Source organism: Ictidomys tridecemlineatus, chromosome 3 (genome assembly GCF_052094955.1).
Source record: "Ictidomys tridecemlineatus isolate mIctTri1 chromosome 3, mIctTri1.hap1, whole genome shotgun sequence".
Classification (NCBI taxonomy): domain Eukaryota; kingdom Metazoa; phylum Chordata; class Mammalia; order Rodentia; family Sciuridae; genus Ictidomys; species Ictidomys tridecemlineatus.
This window is the reverse complement of record NC_135479.1, coordinates 70,096,322-70,121,909: the sequence shown is the minus strand read 5'-3', so window position 1 is coordinate 70,121,909 and position 25,588 is coordinate 70,096,322. Positions and strand designations below refer to the sequence as shown.

The window sequence follows — 25,588 nt, the reverse complement described above, 5'->3', positions numbered from 1 at the left end:
TGAACAAACACACTTCTGATTAAAAATGAAGTTACTTTACTTCACTGGAAGGAAGTAAAATGAAACAAGCAAACAAAAGAGCCATCATACCTAGTCTTGGAGGAAAAGAGGTTAAAGGGGCCATGATAAGTTCCACATAGGTTAAATTCACCAGGAAATATTCTTCTAGTTCAGGTGTATCATCCTACAAAAATTACATCCATTAAATTCCTTTAATTATGCTTTCAAAAGAATTACAAATCAAAAGCTATTTTTAAGTTGTCTTACAAATATATATGAATCAAAGTATACAGAAAGTATCAAAATGAAATTGCAGCAGAAAATATCTAAATTGGAAAAAAATAGAAGTATTAAACTTATACCTAGCTGTATAGGTTGAACAGTATGAAACCACTTAATAATATATTTTCAGCCTAGACCTACATAATACACAAACCAATTATATAAATATATAAACCTGGTTATTTTAAATGTAATATGAACAAAACATTTTAAATTCCATAATATCCAATGTTTAGAATGAGGGATAGAATGATATCATTATAATACACACACACACACACACACGCACACACACACACACACACACATTACATATATGCTTTGCAATGAAAGAGATCTTCAAAATTCTATAATTTTAGGTAAGTTGCTTAAATATTAAGGCTCCAATTCAATCATATTTATAATGGAAGAAATAATAGCTACTTTGGGGTGAGATTGTAATAATAATTTAAAATAATGTTTGTGGAGTACATAATCTACAGACAATACTTTTTAAGTGATAGTTATTATTATTAATCATTAGACCACATAATACCAATGAAAAACAAGGCTGGTGCCCAAAAAGTAAAGATAAACAAAATTCATGTCAGGAGGAACCAGCCAACCACTAACAGTTACACACTGTGTAACTATTGCTTTTGTTTATCAAACCTGCAGTGTTTTAATCTAGTGCTACTCAAAGAGCAGAAAATGTTGTAAAGAGCTAGAGAGAAAGAAAAGTGAAACTGAAAACCCAGGTTTAAAAATTTAGACTATAGAGGGAAGAAAAGAATGGCTATATATTTTCTGTTTTTAAAACTAACATAACTAAGGAATAATCCACTTACTTAAATTCAGTTACATTAACAGATGAGACATTTGAAAGATGACTTGCCTGTGATTTTTGTCAAATCCTGTGTTACCTATTACATACTGATATAATATTACCTTTTATTTTATAGATTTGGAATTCTCATAATGCTACCTTAGCTCATAGTGCCACAGAAATCAATAAAAGCTACTCACTTCAGATGGCTTATCCTACTTTTAAATTAATAAAAATAAAAGACCCTGAGAGAATAGAAGCTCTTAAAAATGGAATCCCCAAAATACATAGTAAATTGAAAAATATTTTTTCAAATGAAATATTCATACTCCACTACATACCATCCCCTAACCTCACTATAATACTATTTTTATAAACCTCTTGGAAATGTATTTTAGTAGCTGAAACACTAAGCCCTAAATCAACATGGGAGTTCACAATATGAAAAATTATTTAAAGTACAATTTTGGCCACCAATGATTACTTTAAGCTTGACCATAATCACATTTTATGGTATCAGTCTCTAGTGAGGTTCCTGCTGTCTCTAATTTAACAGGTTCTACCCAGAAAGACTGTAACCTACATGAATATGCTGGTCCAATAAATTGTTTGGAGTAATCAAAATGCTCCTTTGGAACCTCTTAGGCCAGTTTCTTCCTATAGGAAACTGCCCTGAAGAAATTCTCTTTTTCACAAGATGTTTCTATACGCAAAAGCACAAAAGCAGGATAGCCCATCTAAACAGGAGGAGAAACTTCTGTGTGATTTGAAAAAAAATTCATGAAAAATAATAAGCTGATTTAAAGGAACCAGAAGAGGGAATGAAACAGAAATGAATTCAAGAGTTTCTGGAGATTATAGTTGTAAACTATACCAACTTTATATTAAAGGCAGAGAAATGTTTTAATATAGAGAGAATTAAAAATTATCACATTATCTTAGCTTTCATGAAATTCATTACTTAAAAAGGTCTTGCATGTTTTGCTTGCTGACTTGTACTTCTACTGTTTGGTAGAAATCTCTTCCTGGAATATTAATATGTTTTAGGATATTCTCTCAGGTTCTACTTTGGGGTTACTTCAGGTTTATTATAATAACAGGAAAATAACAAGAGATTTTTACCTCAAGTATGGTGATGATGATGGCTGCTGCTGCTTCCCCTTCTTCTAAAATCAGAAAGCCAATTACTGGGACAAAATCAACTTCTGCTTCTGCAAGATTTCCCTCAGTTTGATTCTTCAGACTCAACATTCCAGGAACGGTGGTATAGGTAACATTGATAGCTCCTAATTGACTTGGTTCAAAAAGATTTTGTAGTTATTTAAACTTCTAAATAAGTCTCACTGTGTCCTCGGCTTTTCCTTTAGCAACTGCAGTAACTTCTACTGTTGACCTCAATTCCTTGGCCTTTCCTATTTCCACAGTCTTTACCATGTGAGGATCAGTGATGGCCCTTTCTGGGTAAGGCATACAAACCCCACCTGGGGACTCAGTTTGTGTAATAAAATTGATGATATGCTAGTCATGAGCCTAGACCTAAGGTTTTCACTTGCTTTCTTGTGCTTCTACTTGTCCAGGAGAAGAATAAAAAACATGGAGAACAGCCAGCCCAGCCAAGCCCAGTGTTATCAGTGAATCCACATGCCACCTCCTACCACATGCTACTGAGATTTGTTACACATCATTTCTGTGCAAATAGATAATTCCCTTGGAATCTTTTTAAAATTAAAGAAGTTATAAAGTACTAAACCAAATTAATAAATATTATTTTTCCTTCGCTGATTTAGTTTAGTAATGGCTTTATCCACACAAGTAGAATTCTTAGAAAGCCCTTGCCAAAAACCCCATTCATTCTAGAGCAATACAAACCTAGAGATCCAAATTCTCTGTTGATGAAAAGCTGAATTGTTATGTTAGCCTCCTGCAGTAAGACAAATCTTGATGAAAGAGCAAAATTTAAAACTCCATGTGGTTCATCACTGGCTTCCACCGTGAAGACAGCTGAGTATCCTTGAGTATCAAGCAGAGCAATTCCTGCTGGTGGAACTCCTAAAAATATCAGGGACCCCATTAGGAAACCTAACAGCAATTTGGCATTAACATCTAAATATGTAAAACATATACCCACTCTAAAGCATTTTAAAGTCACCAGAAAGGGTTCTCCTTTGTCACATCTCTACAGAAATCTCCAGGTGACAAAGATCCTGCATTCCATCTACCCTTCCAGAGAGTAAATCATGAAGTTTTCACTTGGCATATATTATTGTCATTATTGATTGTATTTGTTATCTGAATTTCAGAAATGGAGTAAAATCTAAGGAAAGTACCTAGATGTCTACTCAAAAATGACTAAATTTGAATTGTTATATACTATACTTGGTCTAAAATCCAAATGAGTTTGTTGACATAAAATTAATTTCAAAATTGTCTACCCTTGAAATGTATTTTATTCCATAAATAACTATTTAGCAAAATATTTTAGAGCTTTTTTCACTTGTCCACAAAGTATTCCCAATCCTGTGCTAGTGTTTTTTGGATCTAACATTTCTATGGAACAGACAATATTTAAAGTAACATTTTTAAAATTGATATTTAATTGTTAGAAATACAGAAAGCAATACCGTTTCTTTTTTGAAAAGAAAAAGTTCAAAACTGAATTCTGAACTACCGTGTGTCCTGACATCGTACAGAATGACTCGATACACTTCTTTTTCCTCAGGAATGTTATCATCCAACAAATGCACCAATATTGTTTGATTCATTGTCCCCTATGTCAAAAAGAAAGAAATCCATCTTTGTTTTGTTACTGAACATAAACGATCTCCTCATTGTATTAACCTTATAAATCATGCATCCATATTTTTATTTAAACAAACATGTCTGTGAATTAATGAAATTAATTAAATAATAAATATTGACATGAGAAACAAGGCTTAAAGCAGAAAGGAGCTAAGTGTGGAAGATTCTGAAGGCTGAGTTAATTAATGTAAATATTATCTCATGAACACTATTAAAACCTTCACACAATGCAGTAAGTTGGGGAGATTTTTACAACAGTGGTGAATAGGAAAAAAAATGAAGAAAGGGAAAGAAGATACCAATGTTGTAGAGATGTCAATTACACAAAGTTCACTGTAGTGCACAGGCAGAGGTAATAACTATTTGACTTAATACTCAGAAAGTGAAAATGAAAAGAAAAAGAATGCATACATCATCAAAGAAGAATTTATACAATAGGTGTTAAAAGAGAGAATGATGATAACTACAATACAGTGATGTTGATTTCTATCCCATTTTCCTCAACACCGTTATTTCCTAGAAATTTATGGTGAAACTTTTCTTTGTGGTATTACCTCAGGAAATAAGAGTTGTCCAGTAAAGTTAGAAATATTGAATTCTATATTTTGTCCAATAATTTTCCAGTTAACAGTAACATTTCCTCTACCAGGAGGTGTTCTTATTACATGGAATTGCAACATTTCTCCTGCAAGTGAAATGTCCTCATTGATAAGTACTTAATGGAAAATGAGCATTTACATTTGAACTCAACAAAACCCAAATCTCAAGCATGCAGCTACTGCAGCAACTTTTCCAAGAACATTACAAAGCTGATCTGTTTTATATTCTCTAGAAGCCTTATTCGTGCTTATTGCTCATTAACACTGAAATTCCACTTCTAAATACTTTCATTCAGGAAATTCAGTATATAAAATTTATAAGAGCACATGCTAAAATGGGAAACACAAACTAGAATACACTCCAAAACATGCACTAGAACATGAATGTTCTGCAAGTCAAAGAAAATAATAAAGTCCTCATGATCAAAACTATAACATGAGCAAATTCTTTCTTCACTTTTCAAAAGGAAACAAATTCCTTACACCGATATGCAATGTGATTTTACATAATGCATGCATAAAAATGCTTGAAAATACCTGAAAATCACATTTCTTTAGATTGTAACTTACATATACCATCAATGATTTTGTTTTATAGAAAGAAATACAAAGGAAAGGTGTCAAATCTATATATCAATGTGTGTAACTTCATCAAAGTCACAGTCATTTGGCCCAGATAACAAGTATTTTAGATACTTCTCATTCCTGGTTTTTATCTGTATGTATCATTTTATCAAACGGGAGAAAATCATAAGAGTTTCTTTTTCATATTGCTAGAAGTGGGAAGAAAATTGCTAAGAAAAATAAGCTGATGACTATGTGACTTGCTGAAAAAATACTCAATTCACTCGTTTTATATGATGATGAATACATGTGAATGTATTCTAATGAAAATAAAGAATACTGTTATCGAAAGATAAATAGAACAATGCTTAAAAGGTTTAAAAGAACGCATCCTTATTCAAATTTTATAACACAGACATATAATTGAAATCCACAACTATGCATTTAAAAAGTCACTTTTACTCAGTTATCCAAATAGCTTTAGCAAGAACTCCAACATTTTTAAAACAATGGAGTAAAGACAAAACAATAAAATGTAATATTTTATCAAACTACTACAGTTTATATTTCTAAAGATAATAAAATGAATTCATATTTCTAATAGAAATTTCTTAAATAAAAATCATTGATTTATTAATTTAGAAACTATTATATTAATTGCTAAAAACAAAATAATTTTTCATACTAAATTTTAACACATAAATTTAATGTAATGAATCATTTTTGGAGAGTAGAGAATACATATGAAAAAGATAAAAGCATTAAAAAAAGTTTCATTTTTGTTTCATTTTAAGTATTTCAATACAAACATTAGTACTCTAAGTATTGGCTTTTCCTTTTCTTTTCTTTTTTTTATCTTAGCACATAAATACTACAGGTGAAGAATCAAATTCTCTAAAATATTAGGTATAACAGAAAAAATGTACATTCATCCATAATTGCCAGCATACTATTTAATTTTTTTATTTGTATAACTCATTTGAATAAAATATAGACAGACAGTACTATCAAACTCTGGAGTTTCTCTATTGTACAAATTTCTTATAGAGCAACTTAGTGTTGAAAAATAAGTTTGTTACTGAAAAGTATAGGAAAATCCTTGAAGTTAAGATGTTTCACCTGCAATGTTGTCTGCTTACACAAATAAAAAGGTCCTAAAGTCATAATTTTCAAATATTTATGAATCAAAAGTCTGATAATAGTTCAAAAATAAAATTATGATAGTTTGTTTAAATGCAAAAAAGGCAAAAAAAAAACCCACGAATAGCAAGAAAATAAAATGTGGGTCAATAAAGATCCATGTTGAAGGGGGACTTAAAATAATAAAAAAATTATGGCTGAAATTTGTATATGAAGATTTGGGAATCAATGTTCCATTCTCAGGTTAAAATAAAAGTGAAATGTTGAGAGAAGAAAAAAAAGTATTCCCATAAACTTACTATGTGGAAAAGTATGCAGTATAACACTACTTTAAAAATTTCACTTCTGAAAATTTAACAAGTTGCCATAAAAATAACTTTCAAGAAAACATTGCAAGAAACAAAATTCGAAGTATGGGTACAATGGGGCACACACACATACATACACATCCAGATAAGTGAAAAGTAAACAAAGTATTTCTTAAACACATAATCTTATAAACCTATTGCAAATTTATCATGCCAAAAGTAAGAATAGTGTGCAAATTTTTCTAAACCATAAAATGTTGAAATTGATTCTTCTTCCTAACACAGACACCTAGAAGCTAGGCCTATTTAAAATGCATCTGAGAAAAAAACAGTGGATATACCACAGGGTCACCTTCTACCAAAACACAGAGTTGACCAACAAAGTTAAGGGAAAACAGGAAGACTCAGAAACAAGCGTTTAGTCTTCAAAATCTAAGATGAAAGACAGTAGGAAAATTCTTGAGAGTGTATGTTTAAGTTATCCCATAAGAAACATTTTCCTAGGTGCTATACTGCCTTCTGGTTTTTCCCAAGAATGAAAGTTGGAGGAACACCCTCAACTATCAAAGTCTGACCACATTACTTGAATATCATCTTGATATAAAATTCACGAAGTCCACCCAAAGTGGACAACACATTTCAAGCTTCAGGCAAAAGATCTATCAAATAGTGTCTAGACCTAGCCTAATACAGATAAAGAAAATAAAACAAAAATGTTTCATCCACTTATTCCTCAAACCAAGATTCTTTTTATAAAGATAAATGGCAACTAAGAGGTACATAAAATAATAGAAAACAAAATACAGAAAAATAGCTTAGTCAATAAATGATACATGATATATATGGATCACCCAAATTTATTGACTCTAAAATGAAAAGAAAATGGTTAAATATTATAGGAATATGAATAATTTGAATCATAGACTGCCAATGTGAACACTTTGAAAAAAACAATTTGTAATATAGCATGCCAATATTGGTATTTTTAAAAATAATTACATTTCTTATTCAAATCTTTATGTAAAAAAGCTTCATGCTGTCTCTAATAAAAGAAAAAATTTTAAATCTATTGAACATGACATGATGATTATGATGCTAAGTGGGGTGAGTGAAAAATCTAACACAGGTTCATAAAAAGTACATTTATGCATGATTTGCAATCACAGTAAAGTCCATTGTCCCATATTTCTAAATTCTGTTCATTACATTTGGAAAAATTAATATTTACCACTGGTCATCTCTCTAATTGCTTTAGGACAAAACATAGAAATAGGATTCCTCAGAATTCAATACATAGCAATTCCTTCCTGTAAATCACAAATGGAATTCTAGAGCCCAAAGTCCAGTATCATCCACATTTTAAATCTAATCACACAGATGAAGTTCCAACACTAGCCAGAAGCAATGTTAACATTGTTGAGAGCCCACAGAACACGATTTTTTACTCTATTTTTTAGCAGTTATCCTTGAAGAATCACCATGAGGTTTTTATTAGTTCACTTTAGTAAACTCATCTTAATACACATTTCTCTATGAAGTTTTTGTAGTAGAATTATAAAGAATACATACATAAAATACTGAATTCTTGAGGTTCATTATGATTTTGAAAAAATAAAATTAATTTAGGCTGTCAGAAATGGCTTAGGAATAAAGGGGGGGGGAGTAAAAAAATAAAAATTACCCTTCACTTTTATTTGAAAGATGTAAAATAGCTATGGAGTGCTCATGCAAGCAATAAAAACAATTCAGTGTTTTCTTTCCCATACCAAACACATAATCATAGACTGGTATGCTGATGCAAATTTTTAACCAATAACCCACTTGAACCATGTATTTTAATTACAAATCCATTTTCCTCTTTGTGTCTCCTGCAGTACCCAGCTGTCGATAAATGAAGATACCAGAATACGGTTTTCAGGTGAAGTTCATCCAACCCAAAGAGAATACAGGTGCTGGTGTCTGAAATTTCTCCAAGATCTTTGGTGCCCAGAAGGAGAGCCTTGGTTTCTTTAGAAACTATGCATTACTATCATCACCACTAGACACTCACAGGATGCACGTGCACAATACTAGGTATCTTACAGTTAAAAACTCCTTATGTTAATGCTGGACATTAATATTTTTTGTATTTTTTAAAAATGAAATTCCAGAGCTGGGGTTGTGGCTCAGTGGTAGAGCACTTGCCTCATATGTGTGAGGCACTGAGTTCAACTCTCAGCACCACATATAAATAAGTGAATAAAATAAAGGTCCATCAACAACTAAAAAAATATTTTCTTAAAAAAAATGAAAAATTCCATCATATCACAGCAAAGCACATGTCTAGTCTAGCTCTAAATTCCTTCTTTCATCTAACCTTCCCTGACCTTAGCTTTATTTGTAGCCTCCATACCATCAACACTTAAATTCTCTATTTTTACAGTATTCCCTGCCCAAGTTTCTTCAACAAAGCAAAAGCAAATTCAATATACTCCTCTTTAATTTATTTTCTCCAATGTTTCTCCTTTCCTTGTTCTCATGGCCAAAGAGCAGTGCTTCTCAAAATTTTATACTATAAAAAGGCTGGGGTTGTAGCTCAGTGGCAGAGTGCTTGTCTAGCATGTGTGAGGCACTAGGTTCCATCTCCAGCACCACATAAAAATAAATAAATAAACAAAATAAAGGTATTTTTAAAAACAGAACACATGGAATACAAGCCCATAGATAATGCTTCTGGATGTCAAAGCAAAGTGAAACTGATGTAAAAGTTTATCTCATCATAGACCATTAGCACTCTGTGAATGCAAATAGGCCTGAGGACACGAGGACACTGCTTTTTTTTTTTTTTTTAGTTGTAGATGGACACAATCCTTTTATTTTATTTATTTATTTTTATATAGTGCTGAGGATCGAACCCAGTGCCTCACACATGTTAGGCAATCATTCTACCACTGAGCCACAACCCCAATCCGAGGACCCTGCTTTGAGGGCACTCCCCAAAGGCCACTACATCCTTTAGTTTATCCTTAGATATCATCTTTCTATCCCCAATTTTTCTTTATAATCCATCCAGAGCTGCTACTATTTTCTCTAGCCCACTTGAAAATCTTACTTGTTGGTTACATTAGTATGAGACCCATTGATTACTTCCTTATTCTGGTAATTGATGAACATTTCTCCCTAGTTTCTTCTGACTCTCTTAGTCCTCTGAGCGATTACTTTCCCAGCATCTTAGCTTGCTGTTCTACATGGTAACCTCCTTGATAACTTGTTTTCTCCTATGTTCCCAAAGATTGTATTTTCCTGATTTCAACTCTTTGAAAATTCAACTTCTATCTCTGATAGAATAAAGTCTCTTACCAAATTCTTCCTTTCACACGGACATTACTACTCACATTCATTACTCTTTCAATTAAAATCACTTAACATATTTATCAAAAATTCTTGCATTATAAGGTTTGCAGCAAATACAATTTCAAACAAAACAGTCTCTCCTCACAAGGTGCACTGTAGTGTGGGCTTTGGATCCAGTGTAGCTAGGTTTAAAGCTCCACCTCTGATCTCCAATTCAATTTCCTTATGTAAAAATCTTGTGTATTCAATTATACCCAGTTCATAGGACTGCTGCTAAAATGAAGTGAAATAACTGATGTGGAGCAACTATCACACAGAAAATACCACATAAACATTCTTGTTGTCATTAATATTAACTATTCCAGCAGTGACATTTTATTTCTACTATGTTACAAAAAAATTTTTGATAGTTAACGATTTGTCTTTAGATTGGGTTTATGGCAATTTGTTAGTCACTCTTAATCATTGTTGCTAAGACAACATGCAATTCTAAACCATTAACAATAGTAAAGTGTCAGAAAATGGCTCAAACATTTGCACAGATAAGTTCAATAAACTTGCAAGTTGGGAGAATATACTAAGGAGACCGATGGTAAACACTGAAATACATTCAGTTTCCAGCAGAGTCACAAATTAGTTATTTGACCTTGTCAAGTCATTTGATTTCTCAGCTTTGTTTTCTCATCTGTAGAGATCCATATACATGATCTATATCCTTTTCATTTCTTAATTCTTTAAGATAAAATTATTTTTTAATTCCAAATACAAACTATGTGCTGAAACAATCTGTAAATTTTTTTGAATCTCAAAAGAGGCTTATTCAAAGATAAACAAAATAAAACAGTTGTAATATCTAAAACACAAAAATTAGCCTATATATGATATTCAAGAAAATTACAGTGTTTCAAGACAAAAAAATAAATATTACATAAGATTTTCCAGTTTGGCACTCTTTATAAAACATACAAAAATAATATAAAATCAAGGCTAAAATGTTCACTGATTTTAATCTAGTACTTGTTTTTTAACAGGAAGCCAATATTTCACTGTTTCATAGTAATAGCATATACTAAAAAGCATATACTATATTTGCCAAGAACTGTGCCAAGCACTTTATACTTATTAGCTCACTTAATCCTCATGAAGAAACCTATGAAATAAGTAATATTTTGCCATTTAACAGATGAAAAACCTGGACATCCCACACCAGTGGAGAGTGGCAAGCTGGAACACAGTATCATTCTATAAGCCTCCTACATCTAGTTAAGCAGTTCACTAAGACTCCTCCCAAACATGTCCTGCTTGGATGAAAACACACAGTTCAACAAAATAATTAAAGGAAAAAATCACAAGCTTTAAAAAACTAGGCAAAAAATGATACCCATAGAAAAGAAAATGAATGTGCTCAGAAAAAAGAACCCACCTTCATGGCCAATGACAGATTTGGAAGCAGTCTGAAAGCTAACAATTCCCGCCACATTGTCATTGGCCAAAATGTTCACTCTCACAGTGTTGGAACTGGGCAAAATTCTACTTCCTCCTTCAGTGTACACCAAACTAACTATGATGCTTTCATCATCCTCTGGATCATAATCATCCAGAATGGTTAAAATGGCTGTCTTTTTGGTTTCATCTATAAAAAAATATTAATGGAATTAAAAACCAAAGTTAAGAAAATCACCAATGTAGAGAACTCAAAAAGGCCCCAAATAATCTCTACCTTAAAAAGTGAAGTAAAAAATAATGTGAGTTCATTATAATAGCTCAGTATTTTGGGCAATATTAACACCATTAAAATCAAAATTTTTTTGTTCATCTATATATTTTTTTTACACATAAAGCACCATAAATATTCATTAATGTGTAGAAAAGAACATTCTGAATTACTAAAAAGTTAAAGGGTAGAATTATTTCAAAGAATCATAGCTTTATTTCCTGGTCTTTAAAGAACAATGACCTAAGTAGAGAATAAGCTTTAAAAGCATTTTATATCTAAGAACAGTTCCTTTAAAGACAATGGGGTCTCATTCTCATTCTGGCATTATTGTGGAAAATTTTTAATCAGGTATTCAACCTAACACCTCCCTGAATAACCAGAAGCACATAAGGAATTGTGATCAAAATGGCAGAATGGGACAGGGGCAGGAAATGGATGACAAATACTGAGTAAAAGAACCAGCATGAATAAGATAAGTCTTTGGGTAATTAGACAATGTCAAGTACCAACTTCTAGGATGTAGAGCACTGTGGGAAGCAGGCAGAAAATAAATTCAAAGGGAGGCAGGATGGCCAGAGGGGCCTAGTAATTTGCTTTGCAATTTGATCTAGGACCCCAGTAGTAGATAGGGCACCAGTGAGCAACCTAAAAGCAAATACTGCATCTGTGGTTCAGCCCATGATGTCCCAATTTACTTCCTCCCCACTCTGGGAAGAGGATAAAAGAGAGTAAAAAAGGAAAGTTAGGAGAAAGCAAATTAAATGCTGATGTTCTTTCCCTCCTTACCCTGATGCAGTGTTGAAATTGCCTCAAGACAGTAGATATTATCTAATAATCTAAGTTAGCTATGAAATATAGTCCATTTTGTGTGATGCAAAAATTACAATTCAAGAAAATAATAATTTATATAATGCTATTACTCTGTATGATAACTTTCTTTGTAGTTTGCAGAGCCAACAGAAAATCTAAATTTTTATCACCACTCTGTCCTCATTACATTTTCATTATTTCTTCTGAAACAAGGGAAAAATGTTATCAATTACAAAACTACCCCCTTCAATCAATTACATCATATTCCCCTATTCCCCAAATCATTTGCTAAGCCATTACGAAAATGTTTTCTACTATTTAAAAACCGTATTATAAAACATAGTGCTGATTAGATGCTTCAAAAAATTTACCTTTTCAAAGGATGCCCGTACCATACCCTTAACTAGTTTATGAAAAAAAGTGTTTGTGTTAAAAAGTTAAACAACAGATATAATGGGCTGATCCTAGAAATGGAACTATGAATTAAGATTTATTTCCAGGCTGGGGTGGTGGCTCAGTTGTAGAGCAAATGCCTAGCATGTGTGAGGCATTGGGTTCAATCCTCAGCACCACATAAAAATAAATAAGTAAAATAAAGGTATTGTGTTAGACTACAACTAAAATTTTTTTTTTAAAAGATTTATTTCCTTCACTTCATTGCATATTGTGAGGATCTTATGAGTAGTCACTACTTTTTCAATCAGGAAAACACTGTATTAAAAAAATTTTATGGAGTCTATAATTGCCCAAAGCAGGATTTCAACAATGATTTCAGTAAAAACTTTCCCACACCCAATTAAACTAAAAATCTTTGTTTTGTTTATTTCGTTTTTTATGTTTGTTTCTTTGTTTTTTTTAAATGTGGTTCTGGGAATCAAACCCAGTGCCTCACTCATGCTAAGCAAGCGCTGTGCCACTGAGCCACAACCCCAGCCACCAATTAAACTATTTTAAACATATGAACTTTTCTGATCTTAAATATTAGATGATTGGACTAGTCCTTAAAAAAATCAGTGATTCTGTCCCTAATTCTAATTTGTTGACCATATTATATATAATTATACTACTGATAAAATTTTTTAAATCCCACCTAAGAACAGAATTATAGATTAATTTACACTGTTTAATTTAATGTGAATGGTCACCAAATTTTATGCTATTTAACTTTTAAGTTATTTTCATTGACGACTTATCCTGACTTGTCTAGTGTATTTGAAAATGCTCACACTTTGCATAGGTAGTACTGCTTACCCATATAGTAGTTTTAAGTACATAACATTCTTGTAATTTTTCTTACAAAATTAAAACCTGCCTTATGGTTGCCTCTAAAGGCATTGCTATCGTGGATAAATGAATAAAATTCACATATTCCCTGAAAATCGATAAACACTATAACCAATAAACTATACTATTCAATAACTAAAAAGATACATGCAGGGTCATGTCTGCCTAAATATGTCACATCAATCATTAATAAGCTAACCAAGTCCTATTTTTTCCAAAACCATACTATACTTCTACAAGTTAGCAAGAATATGCATACAGGAATACGCATATTAGCAAGAGTTGTCTTGAACATTATCCAAAAAATTGACTCTAATGACCTTACCAGGGAAAACTGAAATCCATTTAGAACCACGACTCACCTTCAGCAAAAGTCAGAATGTCTCCAGCACCTATAAAATCTAAACCTTCAGTAGCTATTCCACCAACAACACGCCATTCAACAGTCACCTGACCTAAGCTGCCTCCTGTCCTGTGTATCACCAGCTCCACTGAGGTCTGAGGCTTCTCCTGAACTTCGACAAACAAGGAATCTTTGGAGGTATTGGGACTAATACTATAAATCACAAACACTCCAAAGGAATCACCATTTAGTGTGATGGTAACTGTAGAAGTATTCGGCTGTCCAATGGTTGGCTGATTTTCAAAAGTGGCTGTGATGTTCATGAGATGAACTTCAAGGAGAGAAAGTAGGAAACTCTCATCCATCTCTGGAAAATCATCAGGAAGAATAGAAACTGTGAGGTTTGCAATTTCATCACCTTCCAGCATTATGGCCCACTGCCCTGTCACAGGCTCATAGTCACTACCAGCCACAGCTTGACCACTAAAAAGAGATGCTACCCTGGTCATGTTTTTCCTGTAGGTCCAGAAGTCTGAATGATTGACAGATGGGTTGATGGAGGATGTTATCCAAAAACACTGAGGACCCTCAGAAGCACTGAAAAATGAAAACACTGAGCAAGCATGTTCTTTGAGGCACAGAGTGGCACAGGTGTACTGGGGCTCCCCTGCTGCAGAGACATTCACCCAAGTTCTCCAAAGTGGGTCAGGCACCCCTTGAATTGGTGATTCATAGTAGGACAGTAAATCTTCGCCTTCCTCAACTGCAAGAGCCACTACATCAATGTCGGAAGTACTGTAGAACAACAACAGCTGCCCAAAGTGCCCTCCACTAAAAGATGGAGGGACAATTAAGACAGGTTAAGCACTCAAAGTCATCTGCATATTGCACAAACAAAAGAGCAGTGCTGATTGTGGTTTTTTTTATGTTTAAAATAATAATACAAACACAATGTGCTTCCTAATTGCATGTCTTTCAACATTTTTTTCTTAGGTAGGGAACTTTTGCTAGTTTTCAATCAAACAATGATTTTTAATAATATTTATTTTTAAATTGAGCTATGAAAATATCTTGCAAGATATGCAAATGGTATCAATTTCAGAATTTCCAAGCAGAATTACAAAATGAGTTTTAATTACTAGATTTTACTGAAGATAACAATAGTAACAGTACATTTGGAAGAAATGTAATGACTTGCTCTAAGGTCCCTCAATCCTACATTATCTGTTCCTAAAGGAGCTCAGTGTAAACTATGCTGCCTTCAAAAAGAAATGCAGGAAAAAAACAGAATCTGAAAATCAAGCACTTCAAACAAAATATGAGTGTTCTTTAACTTAAAGTTGTATTTAAGTTCTACAGACAATAGCTTAAAGTAATAAATTTATGAGATTAGAAAACACAAAGGTGTATAATCTACTATTCATTTCACTAACAACAGGTATAAGTATGACGGATCATTTTATTAATAAACATAATTCAACCAACACATTAACCTATAAAATAAATTATAATATGGAAAACCCATCAAATCCAAACTGTTTAATTGTAGAAGGATCCTTCTTCACCATCCATAATTCCCATCACTCCCAAGATGCAAGAAGCCACCTTTGCCTGACAGTGATGTTAGCACAGGAACTTCTTTCCAGAGGCTCTTGAACATGATAAACTGACTGAACAAAGGCTACTGGGCCATATGGATTATCATTGGCAGAAATAATAATATTTGCCACTGGATCTAACCCAATAGTACCTCCACCAGAGGTATCAGTTAGTTGCACTTGGATAACCTAAAAATAGAGTGAAAACTTCCTTAACAGCATCCCAGCTCTGAAATTAGAGTAAGAATGATGCAGGTAAAAAATCAGCAAACATATCCATACAAGCATAAAAATAAAATGGACTAAGTATAAATGGACTCAAAGAAAACTCCCCCAAAACATTTGCAAACCCAGCTTGGAATAGAATAATTCATTATCAACTTAATAACAGAGCATGATTATACATAAGAAATACAGGCTGTTTAAATTCCTTAATATTCAGTTTTATAATCATAAAAATCAATTTTAAGATTCCTATTTATGTTTATCATTTCAATGATATGACTTTTATGTCCTATACCTTTTTATTGAGGGGAAATATTGCATATGCATTTTAGCTCAAAGTTAAATATATTATGCTTTATTTTCCATGTTATCCTGAATGGAAATTCTGACAAATCTTATAGGAAAAAAACATCATATTGTATCACAACCTTTAGAAAGAAGGAAAGAGAAATATTTTCTACATATAAATGAATAATATTTTAGAATTGAATTATAATTTGCATTCAAGAGAAATTCTATGGACTCCTATACAATTTAATACTATTAAAGAATAAATGCTAATATATAATACTTTTATGAGGTATAAGCTTTAGTAATACTTGAATTTCATAAAATAAAATTATCTTCAGACAATATGTTAGTGATGGATGAATCAGCTTTCCCACTGAGACTCTAATTTTAGTTGCCACATTGCTTCTTCATCATGAAAAATATAAAACAGGAAAATTACCGAGTTTATTTGTTAAATAAGCTCTGAAATTAGAGTAAGAATGATGCAGTTAGATAGTAAACTCTTAATAATACTTGAAGAATAATAAATGAAGAGTGGAAAGTCAAAATCTACACTTAAAAAAGATTGGCTTGCATCCAAGCCAAAAGAGACCATGAATACAAATTAATAAAAACAAATGTAGAAAAAATGAACATAGTTTTATATATTTTTTTAATTATTTAACACCATTATTGAAAAATACAATGTAATTGCACAAAAAAATTGTATACTAATAAAATCTTATGTAGACAAAATCTATTTCTAGAATATTCCTCCTCTTGTTATTTGTAAAGATCACTTTTATCCTACCATACTTTGAACATTCTTGCAGAAATAATTTATCTGACATCCTCTCTAAAATGTCATAGCCAGAGTCATCTGTTCTAGTCACTCTAAGACAAGGCACAATTTACAGTGTCATTCTATACTAGCCATTCCTCTCACCTCTTCAATCTCCGGAACGTCATCGCCAGGACCTCTAACAACAAGGTTTGAATGGTTTCCCCAGGGGCAAAGGTCACATGACCTGAGACAACTCGCAGGTCGCCAGCAGCAAGCTGTCCATTAATGGTGGCAACCCACTCAATAGTAACATTGCCGAGTGTCCCAGAATTTCGGATTATTGGCAGGTTTACCTTCACTGAGTTAAACTCAGGTTCCTCTACAATAAGTTTAGTAATCTACAAACCTGGAGGGAAGACAGATAAAAAGTTTAACTGAGTCAACACAGAACTAACAAAGACCCTTCTGCAGTGGATTCTTTCTCCCCTAAGTAGCTACATCCCATAAAAGCAGGGTACCATGCTGTGACACAACATTGTCAGGCCTGCCAAAGTTTCCAACTGTTATTTTTCATTGTGCTAACAACAGAAATCATAAAGTGAGATGTCAACAGGGGTCATGTATATACCAGCCATGAGTGAAATAATCCAGTGGGAACTGTGGCTAACTATACAAATGGCCTGCCTGGTCCCCAGGGGTAGTTGCTATTTGCTCCCATGACTGATACTATGAAGGAAAGGGGGGCTTGATGCTGCCAGATTTTCCTACTTATCAGGAAAGCCCAGAAAATCAGATCTGATTGCAATTTCTACAAATTAATTTTTAAAAGAATTATCTAAGACGCACAAAATGCATCTGGGAACCAAATCTGAACAAAAAGCTAAAAATTTGTGATTTCCATCTCTATGTTACTTACTTTTATAAAAAATTACTATCCATGCCTGTCAGTCTACATAGGGGTCCTATGTATCACTAATAATCAGGTTAAAAAAGGACACTTAATCAAATCAATTCTGAGTCTCTACAGAAAAGAAATGACCATTATACTTGACTTATACAAACAAGTAAAAAAGAGATGCAAACAAGCCCAATTACCAAATAATCCATAGGGGTCATCAGAAGCCTCAATAATAATGACAGCCTGTGTCAAAGCCCCTAGTTTCGCTCCTCCTGTTGTTTGATTCAGCAGCTGCACAAGGAAAGATTCTTCCAGTTCAGGGTAGATGTTGTTAATTATGTATATTGGCACAGCTTTACTGGTTTCCCCTTCCAGCAAGACCACATCTGATGAATCTATACTGTAATCTTCACCTGCAAGGACAAAAATCAAAATGTTAACACTTATTCAGAATATGATAAACATTCCAAACATTAGGGAAACAAAATTTATCCCAAACTTTATGGTATACTTGGGGAGACATTTTCGAGGATATTAACTATATCTATTCTAAACAAAGTTTTCTAAAACTAATAAAAGTTGGATTTGATAATATCATAAGATAATGGAAAAAAACTTCTTAAGATTGTCGAACTTCATGTCTTCATTTTCAGGAAGATGCTTATATACTTTACTACAGATTGATTCTCTCCCTCCCTCCTTCCTTCTCTTTAGAGTGAGATAGACAATCATTACCATAACATGGTTCCTTCTCTACAAAAAAAAAAAAAAAAAAAAAAAGCGTACAATACTTTAGAACAAAGAAAAGAACTAGAATTCCAGTTTCACTGGGGAAATAAACTATACTATTGCAGAAATGGCATGTTAGCATCCTCAGTGATACAGCTGGAAATGACAAACTTTCCTACAAAGCTGGATAAAAAGATGCTGCTGAGTACTGTTCAGGGTGGCAAGAAAACAAGCACTGGATAAGGAAAGGAGGGAGATTCCCTTTGGATCCTACAGGCTAACTCCTCAGAACACTAATTCCCCCCACCTGTCAATAGATGAGGTTGTCTAGAGGCATTCTTAGGTCTGTGCATCCTCTAATGTGCACAGATGAGGTAAGCCTGGCTTGTTTTTCCTTTTCCTTTTTTTTTTTTTTGAAGATGGACAGAATGCCTTCATTTTATTTATTTATTTATTTAAAATTATTTATTTATTCTACTCTGTTATAAATGATGGCAGAATGGAATTCATTTCATATTACACATAGAGAGCATAATTTTTTAAATCACTAATTGTACACAAAGTATTTTCACACCATTCGTGTCTGCATACATGTACTTAGGGTAATGATGTCTAACTCATTCCACTATCATTCCTACCCTCTTGCTCCCTCCCTTCCCCTCCCTCCCCTTTGCTCTATCTAAAGTTCTAACATTCCTCCTATCCTCTGCCCCTGTCACCATTATGAGTCAGCAACCTCATATCAAAGAAAACATTCAGCCTTTGTTTTTTTGGGATTGGCTTGCTTTACTTGGCATTATATTCTCCAATTCCATGCATTTACCTGCAAATGCCATGAGTTTATTCTCTTTTAATGCTGAGTAATGTTCCACTCTGTATATATACCAAAGTTTCCTTATCCATTCATCTACTGAAGGGCATCTGGGTTGGTTCCACATTTTAACTATTGTGAATTGTGCTGTTATAAACATTGATATGGCTGTGTCCCTGTAGTATGCTGTTTTTAAGTCTCTTGGGTATAAACCGAGGAGTGGGATAGCTGGGTCAAATGGTGGTTCCATTCCAAGTTTTCCAAGGAATCTCCATACTGCTTTCCAGATTGGCTGCATCAATTTATAGTCCCACCAGCAATGTATGAGTGTGCCTTCTTCCCCACATCCTCACCAACACTAATTGTTTGTATTCTTGACAGCTGCCATTCTGACTGGAGTGAGATGAAATCTTAGAGTAGTTTTGATTTGCATTTCTCTAATTGCTAGAGATAGTGAACATTTTTCATATGTTTATTGATTGATTGTATATCCTCTTCTGATAAGTGTCTCTTCAGTTCCTTGGCCCATTTATTAACTGGGTTACTTATGGGTTTTTTGATGATAAGGTTTTCGAGTACTTTATATATCCTAGAGATTAGTTTTCTATCTGATGTGCTTGTGGTAAAATTTGCCCCCATTCGGTAGGCTCTCTATTCACCTCACTGATTGTTTCTTTTGCTGAGAAGAAGCTTTTTAGTTTGACTCCATCCCATTTATTGATTCTTGGTTTTAATTCTTGTACTATAGGAGTCTTATTAAGAAAGTCAGGGACTAAACTGACATGATGGAGATTTGGGCCTACTTTTTTGGATCAAACCCAGTGCCTCACACATGCTAGGCAAGTTCTTTGCCACTCAAATACAGCCCCAGCTCAGGCTTGTTGTCTTTTATTTTTTTTAGCAAGAATCATGTTCAGATGATTTATGTTTTAAATCAGGCATCATATCCCCCTCATTCACACTCCTGTTCCTTTGAGTGAACGCTAGAGTTCTAACTGAACTGTTATTGGGCAAATATTCCTCTAAATTCTGGATCTCCTGGATCAAAGAAGGCAGTCTCCAAATGTGTGCATTTGGCAGTCAAATCATTCTGCTTATACATAAAATAGTCAATGCTAACCATTGTCTCTTCCATATTCTTCATAAATAAACAAGTAAGATAATGGCAGAAAGAACCAAAATTAATGGCTACTCATTTTTTCCTGCATTCCTTAGTAGTCATTTACACATAAAACCCTTTCAAAAAAATGAAAAAAATTCAGAGAAAGCCAATGACATCCTTAGTTTACTTTTCATTGGCTTGTGCATACTTCAGCTGTCATAACTTTTGAATTTTGGTACAATTTTACCAGTGTTTTTTCATGAATTCTACGAATTTGGAGTCACAGATATGTAAAATTTCTAGATTGGTATCTAAACAGACACAAGAGTACCGATGCTTTCTAGTTGATTTTTCGAATTATGTCCTTATGTGGCTTTGTTAATCCAGACACATTACCCTTTAAAACACTTCCGCTGCTCCTTAGACATCTTTTCTTACCAGCTACTGCAGTTATTGGCACAGCTTTAAACTTCACAGAAACATCTGCAAATGTTCCTCCTGTTCTAGTCACATTGATAATGGGTCCAACATGATTTTCTGTCACTCGGACCACTGGCGCTGAAAGCTGAAGGGTTCCAAATGCATTGTAGTTGGCAAGGATAATTAGATGGGCTACAATTTCTACCTTAGGTCCCAGGCGTGGAGAATTTGGAACTAAAAGAGAAGAAAAGCTAATATATAAAATTTCTAAAAATGGGTTAAAAGTCATCAGGAAGACTCAATAAAACTGCATCAGCCAGATGTCTCTCTCTACTATTTATATTTCAAAGGATTTAAATCTGTATATGCACCACCATTAAACTAGACATTGGAAATACAAAAATAAAGTAAATAGAAAATCCCTGCTCTCTTGCATCTTACAATCTATGGAGATTTTTCTTCATATAAAAGCTTGGCAAAGGAAAGATTACCCTACACAAGTATTTTTAATAAGTATTGGAAACTTCTGAAAAAGCAGTGAAATGGTTCAAGTATAATTAATCATCAATTTACATGATATTACAAGTCATAATGAGCCTACATAATTATATGCTTCTATTTAGGTCATCATCATGCCATTACAGATAAACAACACTCTGTTTATGAAACTGAGTAGAAAAGGCATTTCCTTCTAAGTTCCTTGAGCTTAAAGACCAGCCTCAGACTTCAGTCACCCCACTGCACTACAGAACACCAGAATTTACTCCTACCATCTAACTGTATTTGAATACCTATAATCCAACTTCCCTCTCTCTTCACTTCCTACTACCTTTCCTAGCCTGTAATAATCACTCTAGCCATCTACTCTCTTTTTTGAGATCAACATATTTAGCTTCTTCACATAAGTGAGAATATGCAGTATTTATCTTTCTGTGCCTGGCTTATTTCACTTTTGATAAAGTTCTCCAGTTCCATCCATTTTGCCACAAATAGCAGGATTTCATTCTCTTTGAGAGTCGAATAATCTCCCCTGTACCATATTTTCTTATCCATTCATCTGCCGAGACAGATAAAGACAGGGATATATATATATATATATATATATATATATATATATATATATATATATATATATATATTGTTCAGCAGATTAGAAATCAGGCATAAAGAAGTTGAAGAACTCATGTAAGATCCTCTACTAGTACCTATCAGACACAATGAGGAGGTGTACTAAATGGTTGGCCTCGTTTTCTTATTTCCTATTTATGATCCCCACCATATCTGCTACCTGACCTTTGGCTCTCCACCACTGGGCACCCTGCCCTGCACTTGGGTGCAGGTGCTAACAGCTGCTCCTCTCATGGAAGTTGATGATTATACTTAGAACACAGCAGCAAAGATCCTAGCAGGCCCTACACTGATTTGTCTACTAAAATTTGAGTCATCAGCAAGTTTATAAGATGACAGAATAAAGGAGATTGCTTTCCTGACTGTTCTGTGGCATGAAACCAAGAAAGCAGACAGCAGCTTCTCAGTGAGCATTTCTGAAGGCAGTCATTTTTCATGGGTCAGTTTTTTGAGGACTAGGAGTTTTGTTTTGTATTCTTTCATTTTTAAAAAAATTTTACTTTACATATACATATGTATTTTCTCTTACCTGTTCTGCTTGATTCTCTCTTTTCTTCCACTAATAGCCTATCTCTATTGTTCTCTCTTTCACTCAGTTTTTTACATCTATCTTCTTTCCTCCTCCCTCATAACCATCACATTCTATATTGCTTCTGTTCTCCTCCTGTCCACCATTTGAAATGGAAAACCCTTTTGCAAACTTGCTGTTTTCATTGTAGACAACAGCTGATCACATTATTTCTGTTTATCGTGATAATTAACACTATAGACATCATAGTAGAAACTATTTGGTTTAATGTTGTATATTGTTTGCATTGGTTGTTGTTATTATTTGTCTTCCCCTAAAGAGTGAGGTTCTGGAAACCTTCAGGGATACCATAAGTCCAGCGGGCAGAAACTCTACTGCCTCAGAACAATACTGTTAGAAGGGTGGACACACAAACAACATGAAAAAGCAAGGAGCAAATCGTCACAAACAAACTGAGATACGCCAATAATAGAATCCATTGACACCACAGTGGAGGAAATGTCAGAAAAGGAGTTTAAAAGGTACGTAGTTAAACTGATCTGTGAAGTAAAGGACTGAATAAGGAGTGAAGTCAGAGAGAAAATATAGGAAGTGATAGATCACTTCAATAAAGGAATAAATATTCTGAAACAACAACAACAACAACAACAAAACAGCAGAAATATTCAAAATGAAGATATCAATTGCAAATTAAAAATACAATTAAAAGCATCACCAACAGACTAAATCACTTGGAAGATAGAATTTCATACAATGAAGACAAAATATAATCTTGAAAACAAAGTTGACTCTAGAGAAAAAAATATCAAGAGACCATGAACAGAACTTTCAAGAAATATGGGATAACCTGAATAAATAAAGATTTATTGGGATAAATAAAGGCTGGGAGATACAAACAAAAGGAATGCACAATCTTTCTAGGGAAATAATATCAGAAAATTTCCAAAACTAATGAATGAAATATAAAATCAAATACAGGAGGATTACAGGACCACAAATTTACAAAATTACCCTCATTAAGGTACATTATTATGAAAATGCCTAACATACATAGGGATAAGGATAAAAATAAGAAAAGAATTTTAAATGTTGCCAGATAAGATGACAGGTAACATTATAGGGAAACCAATCCAGATCTCAGATGATTTCTCAACTCAGACTCTCAAAGCTGAGAGGTCTTGGAAAAATATATAACAAGCTCGGAAAGAAAGTGGAAACCAGTCAAGAATACTATACCCAGCAAAATTAAGCTTCAGAATTGATGATGAAATAAAAACTTTCCCTGATAAGAAAAAATTGAAAGAATTTACAACTAGAAAGCCTACACTACAAAACATACTCAATGTGATATTCTATGAAGAAGAAATGAAAAACAAAAATGAAAACCAGCAAAGGGAGGAACTACACTAAAAGAACACTGAATCATGGAGAAACAAATTCTAATTAAAAACTAGAAGTAAATCAAAACTACAGGGAATTTCTATCATATCTCAATAATAATGCGGAACGTAAATGAACTAAACTCATCAACCAAAAAACATAAACTGGAAGATTGGATTTTTTATAAAAGGCCCTACAATATGCCATCTCCAAAAAGACTTACTTCATAGGTAAAGACATCCACAGACTGAAGGCTAAAAGAAGGGAAAAAATATCATTCACATAGATCTCATAAACAAGCAGGGGTTGCTATCCTCATATCACATAAAGTGGACTGCAAGCCAAAGTTAATCACAAGATACAAAGAAGGATATTTCATACTGCTTAAAGGAATTATACATCAACAAGACATAATAAGAGTAAATATTTATGCCACAAACAATGGAGCATCTATGTACATCAAACAAACCATTCTCAAATTCAAGAAGCAAATAGACCACAACAAAATAATACTGGGTGACTTTAACAACCTCTTTCACTACTCGATAGATCCTCCAAACAAAAACCAAACAAAGAAGGTATAGAACTAAAAAATATAATTAATAATTTAGGCTTTACAGGCATATATAGAATATTTCATCCATCAATGACTGAGTATACTTTCTTTTCAGCAGCACATGGATCCTTCTCTGAAATAGACCATAGCTTATGCCCACAAAGCAACTCTTAGCAAAAACAAAAAATAGAGACAATACCTTGCATCCTATCAGATCATAATGGAATGAAATTAGAAACCAAAGATAAAATAATAAATAGAAGCTACTCTAACACCTGGAAACTGAATAATACACTATTGAATGATGAATGGATAAGAGAAGAAATCAGGAATGAAATTTAAAAAATACTTATTTTTCAAAGGAAGGAACGCTTCCAAACTCAGTCTATGAAGCTAGTATCACGCTGATACCAAACCAGACAAAGACACATCAAGGAAAGAAAATTTCAGACCAATATCCCTGATGAACATAGACACAAAAGTTCTTAATAAAATACTCACAAATTGCATACAAAAACATATTTAAAAGGTGGTGCACCATCATCAAGTGGGATTCAGCCCAGGGATTCAAGGTTGATTCAACATACAGAAATCAATAAATGTAATTCATCACATCAACAGACATAAAGTCAAGAATCACATGATTATATCAATAGATGCAGAAAAAGCATTTGACAAAATAGAGCACACATTTGTGCTCAAAACACTAGGAAAACTAGGGAGAGTGGGAACATACCTCAACATTGTAAAAGCTATATATGCCAAATCCAAGACCAACATCATTCTAAATGAAGAAAAATTGAAAGCATTCCTTCTAAAAACTGGAACAAGACAGGGATGGCGTCTTTCACCACTCCTATTCAATATAGTTCAAGAAACTCCAGCCACAGTAATTAGAAGAAAGAAAAAGGGATACAAATAGGAAAAGAAGAACTTAAACTATCCCTCTTTGCTGATGACATGACTCTACGTTTGAAAGACCCAAAGATATCCTCCAGAAAACTTTTAGAACTCATAAATAAATTCAGCAAAATGTCAGGATATAAAATTAACACCTAGAAATCAATTTTGTTCCTATATATCAGTGATGAATCAACTAAAAGAGAAATTAGGAAAACCACCCCATTCACAATAGCTTCAATGAAAACCTCAGAGCACTAAAGAAAGAAATTGA

General features: G+C 33.3%; 1 protein-coding gene across 1 annotated transcript in view; it reads right to left on the bottom strand.

Annotated features, from left to right (window-relative positions):
• LOC144375669 (adhesion G-protein coupled receptor V1-like) overlaps positions 1–25,588 on the bottom strand; it is an 87,469-nt gene that overhangs the window by 32,331 nt on the left and 29,550 nt on the right. The window contains 12 exon segments of the mRNA XM_078041116.1: positions 91–184; positions 2,210–2,373; positions 2,957–3,136; positions 3,756–3,855; positions 4,441–4,571; positions 11,254–11,463; positions 14,004–14,815; positions 15,590–15,771; positions 17,024–17,049; positions 17,052–17,267; positions 17,957–18,172; positions 20,840–21,055. Coding sequence (XP_077897242.1) covers positions 91–184; positions 2,210–2,373; positions 2,957–3,136; positions 3,756–3,855; positions 4,441–4,571; positions 11,254–11,463; positions 14,004–14,815; positions 15,590–15,771; positions 17,024–17,049; positions 17,052–17,267; positions 17,957–18,172; positions 20,840–21,055 — 2,547 coding nt within the window.